Source organism: Nelusetta ayraudi, unplaced genomic scaffold (assembly GCF_046127955.1).
Source record: "Nelusetta ayraudi isolate G7.1 ecotype Tasmania unplaced genomic scaffold, CSIRO-AGI_Nayr_v1 ptg000060l, whole genome shotgun sequence".
Lineage (NCBI taxonomy): Eukaryota > Metazoa > Chordata > Actinopteri > Tetraodontiformes > Monacanthidae > Nelusetta > Nelusetta ayraudi.
Genome location: NW_027466110.1, coordinates 1527988 through 1542833, shown reverse-complemented (window position 1 = coordinate 1542833; position 14846 = coordinate 1527988). Strand labels below are relative to the sequence as shown.

Below are 14846 nucleotides of genomic sequence, written 5' to 3'. Positions count from 1 at the left end.
TTTCCCCCATAGGGCAGTTCAGTTTCCAGTCAGCCAGCCAAACGTGGCACCACATAAAAAAAATAAAAATAAAAATAAAACATTCATTTGTGGCAGGCTGTCAGAACAGATGCAGCAATGAACACGCAGGTCTGCAAACACAACCAGCAAGGACGCAGAAAATACCAAAACATTTTCATAAAAGTGTGATTGACATTAAATATTTTGCAGTAACTTGTAGTGAAAATACGTCTGCTTGTGTTTTCTTCATTGTTTTCTTTCTTTCTTTTTTTGCACATAGGGGCTAAAATGATGCTATCAGTCAAGGTGTCAAACCCCTTTTTGTTGACTGCTTCAGCTGCCAGATCGTCAATAACCAGCGGGCACAATGACTGCAGGAACTCCAGTAAACTCTCCAGGTAATGCATCCAGGTCTTATTAGAGCTTAGGAGTCACACCAACATATAAAATTTGCAGTTGTTTTTTTGTTTTTTTTGGGGGGGGGGGGGGGGTTGGTGGAGGATAGCTACAGACAGAATAACTGAATTGTCTGCAAAATTGATGAGACGATGCCCGCGAATGTTGACTCTCACAAACATCACAGAGTGTCAATGAAATACAACCTTGTGGATCTAAATGTTGTCCTCTAGTTTTGTTGAAATTTGACTGTCCAAATGTTTGTTCCCCGATTTGTTGTAAAAAAGAAAAACAAAAAGAAAGAAAAAAGAAAAAAAAACACAGCGAAGAACATCTGAAAGAAGGGACTTTTAGATGTTTAAATCAACGAATGACATTTTATAGACAACCCCAGTTCCCTTGCAGAATTTTGACAGCACCACCCGTCTCCTTCAGGATGTGGGAGGCATCCGCTGTGCTGAGATTTGAACTTAATCACTTGTTTAAAGTAACTACAGTGACAGTGTTTTGGAATGGCAATCACATTCTTGTGAGAGACAAAAAGAAAAACAATGCGTTCACTAATCTCACATGTCACAACACATTACGTGGCACTGCTGTTTTCACTGACGTGCACTGTATGTCTTTTTTCCACCCCTCTCTTTCACTGCTGTTATAAAAAAGTCATTTCATGAAAGACTTGGCAGCTGCTGAGCAAATCGGGTAAACAGGCAAAATATGCAAATGCAAACATACTGTGCAAATAAACATTTATGTCTTCCTAGCCTGCCGCCGCTGCTCTGTATCACCGCGGCAACACAGGGACAGCTTCAGGTGCCATTGTCAATTATTTGATGGGGGAATTTCCCCCCAAAAAACCTTGCTAGCCTCTGATCAGCTGACTGTGAATGATGTACTTTGATAAAGCAGGCAAAAACAAAAACGTATTCCAACAGGTGCAGAACACATTCCGACTGATGACAGCGACACAAATTGGGATTTTTTCTTTTTTTTTATTACAGAATTATACGTCAGAGCCCAAAGCCTTTGACAAGATTACATTAGAAACAGTGCGTTAAAACGTATTAGTAATAGTTTTGTTTTATTAGCTAGATAGGAAGGTAGATGTATACTTTATCCACCGCCAAGACAAAAAGTACAGTTATGTTTTTTGCAGGTTACTTTAGTAAGAGAAGTTACCTGACGTTGAGAGCAGATGCTTGATGTTAACAATAAGACATTGCAGTCACTCAAAACTTAGTCGTCCTGTTGATCGTCTCACGTCACTCCCGTCCTGGGAAGCCCACCGGCCACTGGGAATAACAAATGTGGTTGTTTGTGCCTCCATAATGCCTGGCCAAAGAGGCAGTCAATCGGTGTGAATTTTCCAGACGGTGAGGAAAATTGGAACAGTAAACATGAAAGCTTGTGTCACGGCGTGGCATTTCCTCTCACGCTCGGAGGAAGTTGCGATGAAAGGTTAACAATATACGCGTGGTGGCGCTGAACGCATGCAGCACAGCGTAACACCCGAGGAATATCCAAACGGGCATGCACATGCGCTGACCTTTTTGGAGACCCGTTCTGTTCGTGTCTCTAGCAAACACGGCCTTAATGAGACCGCCCACCGAATATACATTAAATGTCACTGGCTGGCCGGCAGCACGGCGCTTTGGGCCTGGTATGTATTTATTCTTTTTTTTTAAGTCTCTTTTACAACAACTGCTCTTGAACTATGTGTTTTTCAATCTGGCTATTTAGCGCTGGCATTGAGTGATTACTGCAGTTCTGTCTCAAAGTCACCAGCAGGGGCACTAGTGTATATATAAATCATACCGTTGTTGTTAGCTGTTTTCGTGTGACGTCATCTGTGCAGGATGGCTCCACTTGGGCTCAGAATGTCATTGGACTTAATCAGCACTATAACTGGCACTTAAACAGTTGTTTACCCTCCCAGGGTTAGTTTCCGCAGCCCCACAGCAGTTGATGTGCAGCTTTTACCTGCAACATCTGGGCCCTTGGAGGACCAATAATCCATGTTTGCCATCAGTTAAGATCCATCATTGCATTGAGATAATTATCCAGAATATCAATGATCTTGCCGTCGAGACTTAGAGAGAATTAAAGGTGCTTTTAATTTAATGGAGTCTAATGACTTGGATGGATTACGTGGACTCAATTCAATTGTCTGTCCATCCATTTCCTATCACCCCGTGATCCCGCACTTGGGGTCTCAGGAACCAATCCCAGCTGTCTTAGGGTGGAGACAGTGCAACGCCCGCCTCCCCCACGGACACATCAACAACTCACCACAGGAGCAACACATTGATACAAAAAAAACATTCACACTTATGGGCAATTAAAAGTTTGGAATTAAACAAACATGAATGTCTTTAGAAGCCAATAGTACCTGGAGAGAACCCTCCGCCATGCAGAAGGGCCCCTGGTGGAAATCGAACCGACAGCCTTCTTGCTTTGCGATAGCAGTGCTCACCACTGCACCGCCTTGCTGGCAGAAAAACAACTGCTTCTTTTATTCTACTGATGTTTCATTCTACCTTTCAATGTTGCTGGAGGCTCTCCGCCTCATGTTTGATGCTGTTTTAAACCACCTAAAGTGATCCATCTGCTCTAAACAGTCTCAGAATATTTTCTTTCATAGTTTTCTATGTTGATTTGTATACACGATTGTCAGCAGCATTGCCCTAAATGTTAGGCCACCGTCTCCTGCCCCTCATTAGAATAGGAAGAATGATTTATTTATTTTTTGGGAGAATAGGGGCTCATCCTCTCAGGCACACTCCCCAGACAATTGAACAATCCGTGCCAAGTTGTGTTTAAGCTGTTGGCGGCAGTGGCCAGACACTCAGGCGTCTTATTCTCCCCTCCATCGGTTTCTCTTTTGCTTGTCCTCCCCTGAATCTTTCATTCATCCTATTTTTGTACATCTGTGCTGTCCTAAATTACAAGATTCATTCATCTCAATGGAATGAAGTGCTAAAACAAATTCCCTATCCAGTGAAACAACTGTGTTTAAAAGCAGCTGTTATTTGCCTTTATTTTTTTTTGTCACTGTCAGTTTTGCCAAACAAATACTCCTGTGTGACTGGAAGTCCAGTGTCCAGTGACACAGCAATCTTTCTTTCGGAGGCGGTGGATTAAATGTGCATTGTAGAGACGCCTCTTCCTCCTGTGTCTCGTAACAGCAGTCCGGCACTGTTGTCCTCTGTGTAAAGCAGAATTGCTATGTGGATAAAGCAATAGGCCTCATTGAGGCGTTGATCCGTGTTTTGCCTTTTGGATTAAGTGTCATTTTATTTTCTACAACATTCATTTAAGTCTCGCCGTGAGTGCGATTGGCTCATAACCCGGTAAGAACAGACAGTTGTTGCTGAACCCCTCAAAAAAGGGCATATAATGCACTGGAATAAGTGCAGGCAACGAATGAATGAATGAACATCCGGGTGATGATACGCGCTCACTGTCAAAAGTGGCTCTTATAGAGATATTCTGCAGAAACTTCTGGCACCATTTAACCGTAAACTGACCTATTCTCGCAGTTATGTTCCGTAGAAAAACACCTCTGATTCCCACGTCGCTTTGTCTCACACAACACTCTTTGTGATACGTTAACACGGCGCTGTGGCATTCAAGGTCATGTTTGTGCCAATTGCACGTCTACCTTGCTCTGCAGCGGGCGCAGGTTGGATACACGTCTTGGCTTCTCGCTTGAGTTGCATTCGCGTTTACGGAGGAAACATAAAACTAAAAACAAATTGGTCGTAAAAGTCTCTATTATCGTTGAGTGGTTAGGAGGGTAAAAAGCCAAATCCCTGGCTATTTGTTCTGTAGCCGAGAAACCTAACGGATGTAACTGAGCATGCAACTGCGCGGCCAAACAACGAGCACTTAAGTGCAATATCAATACGAGGAGGTACTGCAGGAGACGGCTGACTCACAGACTTGACGACTGATGAAACAAATCCATGTTTGTCATCTCTCGCTGTCTGTCCCCGGCCAGTCATTTGGATCGCCACAGCTCACCATCTTCTCCTCCAGCCACCAACATGGGAAATGTCATCAAATGCTATTACTACTACTAATTGTCATTGTTGCCAGTAGCGTAGACACCAGCGGTGGACAGCGCCAGGGTTTGCTCACAAGCAGCCTGAGACCCCAGTGGACTGGAATTAATGATATTAAATGTATTTTCCCACCACTTTATTCTTTTTCTTTTTCCTTTTGCTTTTTGTGGAGTGAAAAAGTCGAATTAGAGCTTCTGCTTTCGGGCCAAAGACTTTGTAGTTTTGCTTAAGCACAGAATACACATGCTTTTGCCACTTCTAACACAGCTAAACAAGGCAGGTTCGAGCAGGATCTATAAAACGAGGCCTGGCAGAGCTGTGAACAGGCGGAGGGACAGAGGAGTTTAAGTACTGAGCGCCACCCTCACCCCGCCTTCTCCCAGAGTAAACAAACGCACGGAGAGACGAGCTAATGCCTTTCGGTGTTTATCTTCAGAACTGAGATTGGAGACTTCTTCGACAAGTCAGCCGGAATTTTTCCAGCCTTTACTTGATACGCGCTGCTGATCTCATCTGACAGCCACTGCCTTGAGGATTCATTGTTTTCCCCTTTTACTTCCTAATTTATATTACAAACAAAGTCGTGCTGCCGCACCCCAGTGCTGCTCACTGTGGCTGTTTTGCACTTTTCCGACTTCGGCATCCCAAAAGGAAGGTTACTGGAGGTCATGGGACCATTTTCAAAAGGTGATAAAGCAGCACAGACACAAGCAAGAAGTCCCCCATGTAGTCAAACCATCTTGTTTTGTTTTCTGTTTTGTTTTGGGTTTTTTTTTTGCTCCAATGGGCTAATGTTCCTCTGAACAAAGTGCATTGTGTACTTGTTTCTGGCCTCGGGCTGCTTTTATCTGTGCCACGCTTTGTGCCTTTGCGGTTTTTCCTCTTGATTTGCATTTTTATTTGTCATTTATTTTTGCGCAACATTCAGTGTCACGTTCAGCACGGAGCTCCTTTTATTTGGTTGTTGCCGCCACCGTCACATTTGTTTCAGTATGCCTTCTTATTAAATCAGAAGTCCCCTCTGGATATCATTTTAGATATAAAAGATGTTGGGATGAGGGCGGGAATGACGGCCGGAAATTTTTACAATCAGTGTACAATCAGCTGTAAGTTTTTGCTTTTATTCAAAATAAATTTGGGTTCCTCGGACCAAATAAGTTCAACAGAGATTAACATCCTGGTCATAAAATAGTTGCAGACAGGTGTGTGTGTGTGTATGTTTGTCACACCTTACATCACTGAATGGCAAAGTACCATTAGCTCACCTCTCTCTGTCCATTTTTATATCACTGTCTCTTCTCGATCTCAACCATATGTACTCAAAGACATTGTTGGAAACCAGCCCCCATGCAGAGCTGCTGTCTTTGTCTAAAAACGTCTTTGCTTTCACCAGACACTCTCACCTTGGCCTTATCTCACTCTTCCTTTTTGACATCTTTTTGCTTGAATTTCATCCGTGACGCTGACATAAGCCGTGTGCATACCCCTCCCGCTGCCATAAATAGAACAACGCGTCACCGGCTCTCGGATGACTCGGTCATTCCACTTTATGGAGACGCATTATAAAAATTACAAGTACAGGCCAGAAATGGCGGCGTTGTTATTTACAGAGGCCAAACCGGAGTCTCGTCAACCTCTCGGTGCTCGCTCTGAATGGGGAATAATTCCCCCTCCCCTCTTTCCTCCGTGACGCTCTCTGTTAACCACACACACAGAAATACACCCAGAAACACACTCACACACACACACCCAGAAACACACACACACACACACACACACACACACACACACAGCCAGTGTTCCTCTGAGCTTGCAGGCTCTGAGACTGCTGGATCAATTTTGCCCCCTGCTGACAAAGTTAGAACCTGCTAATGTTGTTGCATTTCATCAGCCGGTGTCCTGCCTCGGAATTCCACTGGAAGAAAAAAAAGTAATTCAAAAATGGCAAAAGGTTCATATTGTGAGTTTCTGACTCCTACTTGGTTATCAGTTCATCATCACTGTATCATCATTATCCACTCCCACAACTCTCTACTCTTTCGCAGTGCATCTGGATAGCTGATGATATGGTGCTGGGTGACAGAAGTGATTATACCTGCCCTTGTCAAATCTTCTCATTGGCAGGCAGAGATGATACTCAAGATGCTAATCATATTTTGAGTATTTTTTTTTTAACTTAGGCTCATTGCTATTATTTATGTTGTTGCATTCAATAGATGCAGAATTCTGAAAACCGTTTTAGTTTTTCTCGCCTGGTGGCAACATCCGTCCATCCATTCATCCATCAGTATCTTATCACTGTTTCTCATGCACGCAGGGCTGCAGAGGTTTGCTTGGAGCCTCTCGCAGTAGTCTCGGGGTGATGGTGGGGTTGCACCCTGGACAAGGTGCCAGTTTATTGCTGAAATAGAGGAAACTGCCCACTTCCAGTAGTCAAAAAGCCCGACAATGGGAGAACATGCGAACTGCTGCGATAGTGTCTGCATGCGAGGGCGTAATCGGAATCGCTTTACAGTGTCACAGTTGCCTCAGCACTGCTGTTGGCTATGGACGAGGACACGCACACACACGCAGGACCGGGTTCAGATGGAGCACGGCAGTAATACATCATGTGATGGTGAACTGGGCAGACGGGACAACTCTGCCCTGACCGGGTCTTAGTAGTGATTTATGTTCTTGACTCGCTGTGATGCACCAGAGGAGTGAGGATCGATACGGAGGCCTCTCCCCCTCCCTGCACTCCTGGGACTGGCTGCACCTGCAAAAACAAAGGATTATGGGTGGCTGAAGAAGTGCATTGGCTGGTGATGTGCGACACACTGGACGGGTAGGCCCTCTGCATGTGGCATGCTGGGTACTGTAGCTTATGTATGTGGGCGTGGCCTCCCTCGTCAAAGCTTCCTGTTGTTCCCCACTGTTCATTCTGCCGGTTGGCCGGCCACTGCATTAGGTACACTGTTCAATAGATTGTTGACTCTTTGCTAATCAGCCAATCACACGGCAACAGCTCAGCGGATTCAGGCATGTAGACGAGGGCTGCAATGATTAGTCGACCTAATCGATTATGTTGATGACATAAATTTGTTTACGCAAAAATTTTAAGCCGCTACATGCTCATTTGTACCTGCAGTGCAGTACTGAGCGCTGAGGGTAGCAGTGTCGCTCGTTTTTTCGACCCAAAATTTCTAAAGTTAAGGAAAATGTAGACTGAATTGTAACACTTTTATTTATTACTTATCAACTGTGTTATTTAGGGAATATTCATTTGATATTTAAGTTGTAAGAACTCTGTTTAAGGTATTTAACTGTGATAAACATTGCATACATGAATCATCTGTACCCTCCCTGGCCACTTTATTATGTACACCTCGGCCGTATCAGGTAAATGCACTATATTCCCTGCCTCAGCGTCCAATGTGCTGTTGCATAGACCTTAGTTGTAACCAGAGTTGTTAGAGTACCTGTTTGGTCAAATTGCCCATTCTGACCTTTGACCCCTTACATCAACAATACCTTTGCTTTGAGTCGACGAACGTGCCTCGATTTAAAACGAAGCATTGCATTATAAGATTCCGAGTGCTCGAAGGAATTGTGTAACAACGTTTCAGCTGTATATAAAAACACTGGCAGCAACAGCGTTGCGACAGTGACGTACAGCCTTGCACCACAGGGGTCTTTTCAAAATGAGGCCGTCCTTTCAACATGTCATTCTTCTTAAACCATTCAGTCTTCCTCAGAAGAATAGTTGCGCCAAAGACTCTCAGGGAGGAGCGAAAGAAACGGGGCTTTTTCATTCTGATTTACAGACATTTTTCTTTTTTTTTTTATATATGAGACAGACGTCTGAAGGGAGAAAACCTGATTCACAAAAAGGACTTGTGCTTCTTATCTGCCTTAAGCCCTTAAATAGAGCACGTGTTCCGGTGAGAAATATAAGGTGATTTAAAAAAAAGAAAGAAGTCCCTGCAGCCGGTGGTGAGGTAGTTGTAATAATATAGCTTAAAAAATGAGTCATTGTCGTGGGCACCGTGAGAGATGATAATAATTTTCTCCCCCACGATTCCTGATACGATAGCCGTTATTGGATTTTCTTTGTCCCAGGGCTCTGTGTCACGAGCGCTCTCCCTAATTGACCCTTCCACTCTGCAGAGCCCCAACATCAATAACGTCTTCCCGTCGCTCGCCCGCCCGCTCGCTCGCTCGCTCTGTCCTCTTCTCGTCTGCCCAACCCCAACCCTCCCCTTTAGCTGTCGGGGCAGATGCTTGTGCCACCCCAAACCCTGCCGCCACTCCCCCCACATCGCCCCACCTCGCCCCACCCCACCCCACCCGCCTCTCCGCTCCAGATTGACAGGCTGACGCGCCATCGCTGAGGTCAGCTGGGCTAATTGGTTTGCGCACTTCGCAGATGGACCATTAGGCCACGCCGCGGCGAAGCTAAAAACATCCCTCGTTCCCACCCACTCCCTGATAGAGGCAGTGATAGTGGTCCAGCAAAAAAAAAAAAAAGAAAAGAAAAAGTAATAACCTGCACTGCCATCTGTGACTCACATGTCGCTATCAAGAAGGAAAAAAATGGCTCTTTAATCTTTCGGTCATTTTTTTTTTCTAATTTCCTGTCCTGGAGGAAATAGTGGTGTGGATTGAAGGGCCGGTGTGTCAGTGACTGAAGAGACGGAGCGAAGAAGGCTTTTACTTCACTCGATGGCTGCTGTGTTTTTTCGATTTACGTCTCAGGGCTCGATTTCAGTCGTTGATTGTGCCGGCGGTGGCGGCGCCGCCGCGTGTGCTCATGGAGAATGGCTGTGAGCGTTTTGTATATCCCCGCTGTTATTCTTGGCTTTAAAGACGAGATACGTTTGTCGTCGGTGGCGGTTGTCCAAATCATATTCTTCTTTATTTATGCAACAGGAATTTTTTTACAGCACAAGGATTTTTCACGTGTGAACTTGCAGTTGTTTTTTCATGAGCATTTCTATGCATACATGACCTGGAGGATTGTGTGTTGGTTTTTTTTCTCTCTTAAATGTTTTGGGATGGTCGGTGCAATTCTGTCTACACATTTTTTTTGAATAGATTTTCATAAAGATAAATAACACTTATTTAAAATAGCATAAAAAGTATGGAATGATTCTCTCTGGCAGAAACCGGGAACCTTCATTTTAAAGAGAGCATAATTTGCGCCTGTTTTCGCTTGCATGCACAAACTCAGTAGATTAATCGCCGTACACAAACTAAAATTGCGCACACCCAGTTTGAGTGTGCAATCGATTGCTCGTGTTCTCGCCATCCGGCATCTGAGTAAATCCGGCCCTTTGCGTCCCGAGATCCCGATTGATCCTCCGCAGGCGCCTCCAGCTCAGCGTCGCTTCCGCGCCACTGACTAATAGCGCCGCTCTCCACCCAACACACCTGCCCTCATACGCGACCCGCCCGCTCCCTCCCTTCGGGGTCGACGACCTCGGCCCGTTAGGGAGCCGCCGGCTGTAATTGGGTGTGGAGCCAAAGAGGCCGTGCAGTGGACGGCTCAGCGGAGACCACCAGAGTCAATTACCGCCGCTGACAGAGACTCTGAGCCGCACCGGACGCACTGCAGAGACTCGTCAGAGCGGGATAAAGGAAACCGAGGGGCGTGAGCTCGTGTGAGACCAACATGCTACATTTCCCACCAATTGCTGTTCCGGTGACAGCTGAGCCATGTCTTACTTGCGTGCAGGGCTGCAGGCAGAAAATAACACAGCCGCTGACGTCAGCGAGACACTGTTGATTCCGCTATTGTTTTAAAAAGTTTCAACGTGTTTTGATATAAGATGGGAATTTACACTGCTGTCCCCCCCGCCACCCCTCCCCCCTTCCCCTCCCAGGCTCCAGGAGAGATTAGTTTGTCATGATTTAGCGGTGCAGCGGTATTTTTAATGGAAGACGATCCCTGGACCCCCCGCTTCATTTTCTGGCCATCACCACTGACAGAATTTGATTCATGGGCTCTTCATTCTCCGCACAGCCAGACAGATAAGTCTGAACGTGAAGCCTGGACCGAGCCGGCGGTCAGTTCTGCCTGCTGCCTTCAGCGCCTTTATCTTCCTTTTTTCACAACCAAGCTTTTTCCCGCCCGCCGGCACGTGCTTGTCGATAACACGTCAATACGGCTCTAATGCGACGGCGACTCTCTGTTGGACAGATGGAACGCCTCAATTTTGGGGGATCGTTGGTCGTCATCGGCGTTGCCACGTGATAGTTTGTTTTTCAGGCCTCTAGAGTGTGTAAACGGTGCACTTATAGGGTTTTTTTTTTTTTTCTTTGTTCAAGACAGGCTATTGTCCAAACCCAACCCCACCTCAACACTCCAAAAAAATCAAATAAAGTAAAATATTCAAGTAACTGGGGCTCAAGTGTCCTTAAGCCACAGTGTTTTTTCCGCTTTCCCAGGCTGTTATGTAACGGCACCATATGGTTCGTCATGAGACCAAAAAAATGTAAAATGAATTAATTCATCCAAAAAAAAAAAAACAATTTAATTTTGGGTTCAATGAAACATGTTTGCTCCTGCTGCACACTTCTCTCCAGAACGGCCCGTCCACTCACTGAGGACGCCCAGGTCAGAGGGAACATCTGTCCCTGCACACAGATCAGTGAGCTGACGGCAGCTCCCATCTGCACCAAGATCTGCTGCACCACCTATTTAGCCTGGAAGGCGATATTGCACCGCCGTTAATGCTGCTGTTGCAAGTCCTGTGTTTCCTACTCAGAGTTTTGAAAAACGGAGCTGGGGAGTATTTTTGGTTTTGTTTATTATAAATTTGTTTTGAATACTGTAAAGGAAATCAACGGGGAGCCTGGAGAGTGAGATGCCGTTTCTTAGATTCGCCTCTGCTAAAAATAATTTACTGTCATTACGCTCCAATCCTGACGACGTCTAGACTCTCTGGCCCAGACTGCAGATATACAGGAAATAAACATGCTAAATACTCAGAACTCTTTTTAGCAGCACTGTGAAAAATAGAACAGATAGAACAGATGATCACACTTCCTAATCTTTTTAACTGGAACTTGATTTCATGCTTCTACCCTGAAAGTCACCGCTGTGTTGATTGCATGCGCACACTGTGATAACAACTTGCGCTCTTTTTTTTTTTCCTCTAACAAAACATTAAAAGCAAACTGCGGCGATAGAGATCAGATTAACAAGCTGCAATCCAGGAATTACTTCACCATTGCAAGGATTAGCCCAATGTAAATGAAAAGATTAGCCAAGCACCTGGATTTCGTTTTCTTTTTTTTTTCTTCCCCCAACCGTAAATGAGATTATCCCCGTGCACATCAGAACGTCTCTCGCTAATCCCGCCGTGCACGGCGAACAGGTGCAGCACGGTGCAAAAATGTGTCTTTTGCACGGAAAAAAAAAACCCAAAAAACATTTCAGCAACTGGAAAGAAATGTGATGAATGGTCAAAAAGGTTTTTTGTTTGTTTGTTTGTTTGTTTGTTTTTTTGGAACTTCTATTTCAGAGACTGCCTATAAGAACAAGGTTCAATGGGCAAAAATGTTTTCCCCAAAAAACATTTGAGAAAAGAGTCTGTATCTTGAACTGCTATGAAGAGAATCTGTTATTTGAAATGTGAACATGCTCCAACACTATTAGAAATAGCTATGATGGTGGAGCGAGGGTTGATCAACATAAACACCACTGATCCCCCCCCCCCACCCGCCCCACTCAGAAGACACATGCTGCATACAGACCACAAAATCCCTTTAAGTCAGGTGCCGGGTTCATCAGATTTTCAGATAAAGTCATCGTCGTTGCGCTGTGGGGCCCATTGTGGGTTTGCAGCATGGAACTCGACGTACATGAGAAGGTTTCACTTGCCACTGCTGTCATCCTGCCGCGCTGCGAGTGAAAAGGCAACTTTGGCGGTCTGTGGAAACGGTGGTCCGCAGATTGTAAACACCCCCATGTTTTCCACCGTGCGGTTATTGAAAAACGCAGGTGTAAATAAGATTTCTCTAAACACACGTGAACTTTTCCGCCCCGACTACCCTTCCCTCCATTCCACCCCCGACCTCCCACCCTCTCTCTCTCGGGGGCCAAACCTTGACTTGTGACACCTACACAGGCTGGAGCACAACAAAGAATTTGCCGTTTCTGCAATACAAGCACTGAGTGACATTTGCACCGAGTAGGTAAATTCCGTTTTGCTGCTATCGAGCTTGGTTAATGACCAAAGTCAAACTTTTCAATTCCGTTAACTTGTAATTCATTCCTGCTCTTTTTGAAGTTGTGATTTTGAAAAATGTCATTTTGGGGAATTTGGTTTTAACTTGCCCCGTAACCCTGAGTGCAGGAGGAAGTGAATATTGAAAATGGTTGAATGGATGGACGCTTTTAACTTGCTTAAAAAAAAATTCCCCAGACAAAAATTAAAATGAGACGTTTTGACGACGTTTCGGAGCAACTCTGAGCTCTCATTCTTTTACAGCAGTGAACAGCTGGAGAGTAGTTTTTATTGTTGAAATTTTCATTAATTTGTTTTATTCTATTTTCCAGATTGCTTTTTTCAAGGAACAGTGAAACATGCTTAGTGTTTATATCATCAACGATATCCAATAATGCTTTCACACCGCGGCAGTATGTTATCCCCTTGGTAATTTCCTCATTTAAAGAATTCATTGATCTCATTAAGCCTCGCTTCAACCCGCCAGAGCACTCTGAGGTCGTTTTACCGCACATGAGCTGTGACCAATGAGATTTATAACGCTGGTGTAATGACGCCGCTTATCCCGAGCCCTTAGGCTACTATGGCTGACTTACTCGTGCAAGGGGTTCTTTTTTTTTTTCTTCCTTGAAAGTCTTGAAGTGTATTTCATCTCCACTGTTACACAAACTGGGTGAAAGTGCCATTCTCTAAGTAGAGCGAAAAAGGAGGAATCTTTGCCTTGGGATTTAAGATTCTGATGCTGTTAAAGAAAAAAAATGAATATATTATAATTTTTTCACATCAAATCCTCACATAAAAAATGATCTTGGTGCAATCCAAAAAAAAAAAAGAAAAAAAATCACTAGTAGGTAGCAACAAATCAACAAAACCACAGTGAGTGGGTCGGTCGGTTCTGTGTAAAATGATGATAAAAAATTACCAACACAAACTTTAATATTAACTTAATACATTGTTACGTAAAAAGGTGCCTTCTTACCCTGTCTCTTGTTTTATAGTCTTGACCTTCACATTTATTATAACCACATTAGGGGACTTGCTTACGCTACTGAGAGTGAGATGATAGAGAAAGAAAAAAAATAACCTGTTGGACTCTGACACCCTGTAAGCAAGCCACTCGGTGAGGGGGGGGCAACGATCAGGAGAAACAGCATCAATCCAAGACAAAGTAATGAACACTCCTCGGGCTACCTGCCAGAAAGGTGATGGGATACTTTAACTGTGGCGGGATTTCAAGGCTCCGCCGGCAAACAAGCGGAAAGGAAAACATGGCCTGACAATTATTACCGTCTTTTTTTTAAAAAATGACCTTGCCCGTGATGAACCGTGTGCCAGCTGGCTCCACCCGTGCTAATTCGGTTTGCTTTGCCCTCTGAGCTCGCATTGGATCTGTGGCGCCCTTGTCAGGCACTGAAGTCATGATTATAAATCCCAGGACAAACAGTGAGCATCAAAACGCCAGAACAAATCCGGAGATTTATTAGGCCGGCGCCGCCAGGCCTTGTATGATCGGAGCTCGGCGTCGCACACAGAGTTTGGCAGTTTGTCATGGCGTCAGTACCTCTTACTTGAGGCGGTAAAGCACTTTTTTTTGCAGCCATTCTTGACCACGAGCTCAAGAATTATCAGCTTGTGTGTGTGTGTGTGTGTGTGTGTGTGTGTGTGTGTGTGTGTGTGTGTGTGTGTGTGTGTGTGTGTGTGTGTGTGTGTGTGTGTGTGTGTGGTGCACGGGACAGTCACACACAAAGCAGAGGGTAACTCAATTTCACACATCCTGTTGCACCACAACAGGCATCATGAAGTGGAAGAGGCATGGATGATGCAGGTGCATTGTGTGTGTGTGTGTGCGTGTGCATGTGTGTGTTTTAGAATTCTCAGTACTTCCCCTCCGCCGCTACATTGCAATTTCACAGCTCAGAGTGTGCAAACGTGTCTGGAATAAATTAAACACTCTATTGACCTGACTTTGTCTGCATCCAACTTTAAAATGAGTCGCACTCCACGAAAAAATTAATTAAAGAGCACCGAAAAGCAGAGCCGGGAGAATTTTGCTCGCAGCAGATGCAGGAGGTGGCCAGGTGCAGCATGAATCGATTCATTTGAATTTCTTGGAGAAATTTTCCCAAACTCTCAAACTTTCCCCCAGAAGAAGGATTAAGACGACATAACTGAT

General features: G+C 44.7%; 1 protein-coding gene across 2 annotated transcripts in view; it reads left to right on the top strand.

Moving 5' to 3' along the window:
- Positions 1-273: 273 nt before the first annotated feature.
- ikzf2 (IKAROS family zinc finger 2) overlaps positions 274-14846 on the top strand; it is a 42217-nt gene continuing 27644 nt past the window's right edge. The window contains exon 1 of one of the 2 annotated variants that reach the window (XM_076039766.1): positions 274-398. In XM_076039766.1, coding sequence (XP_075895881.1) covers positions 289-398 — 110 coding nt within the window. In that variant the 5' untranslated portion in view covers positions 274-288. The remainder of the gene's footprint in view (positions 399-14846) is intronic. The other variant, XM_076039765.1, reaches the window with a different exon arrangement.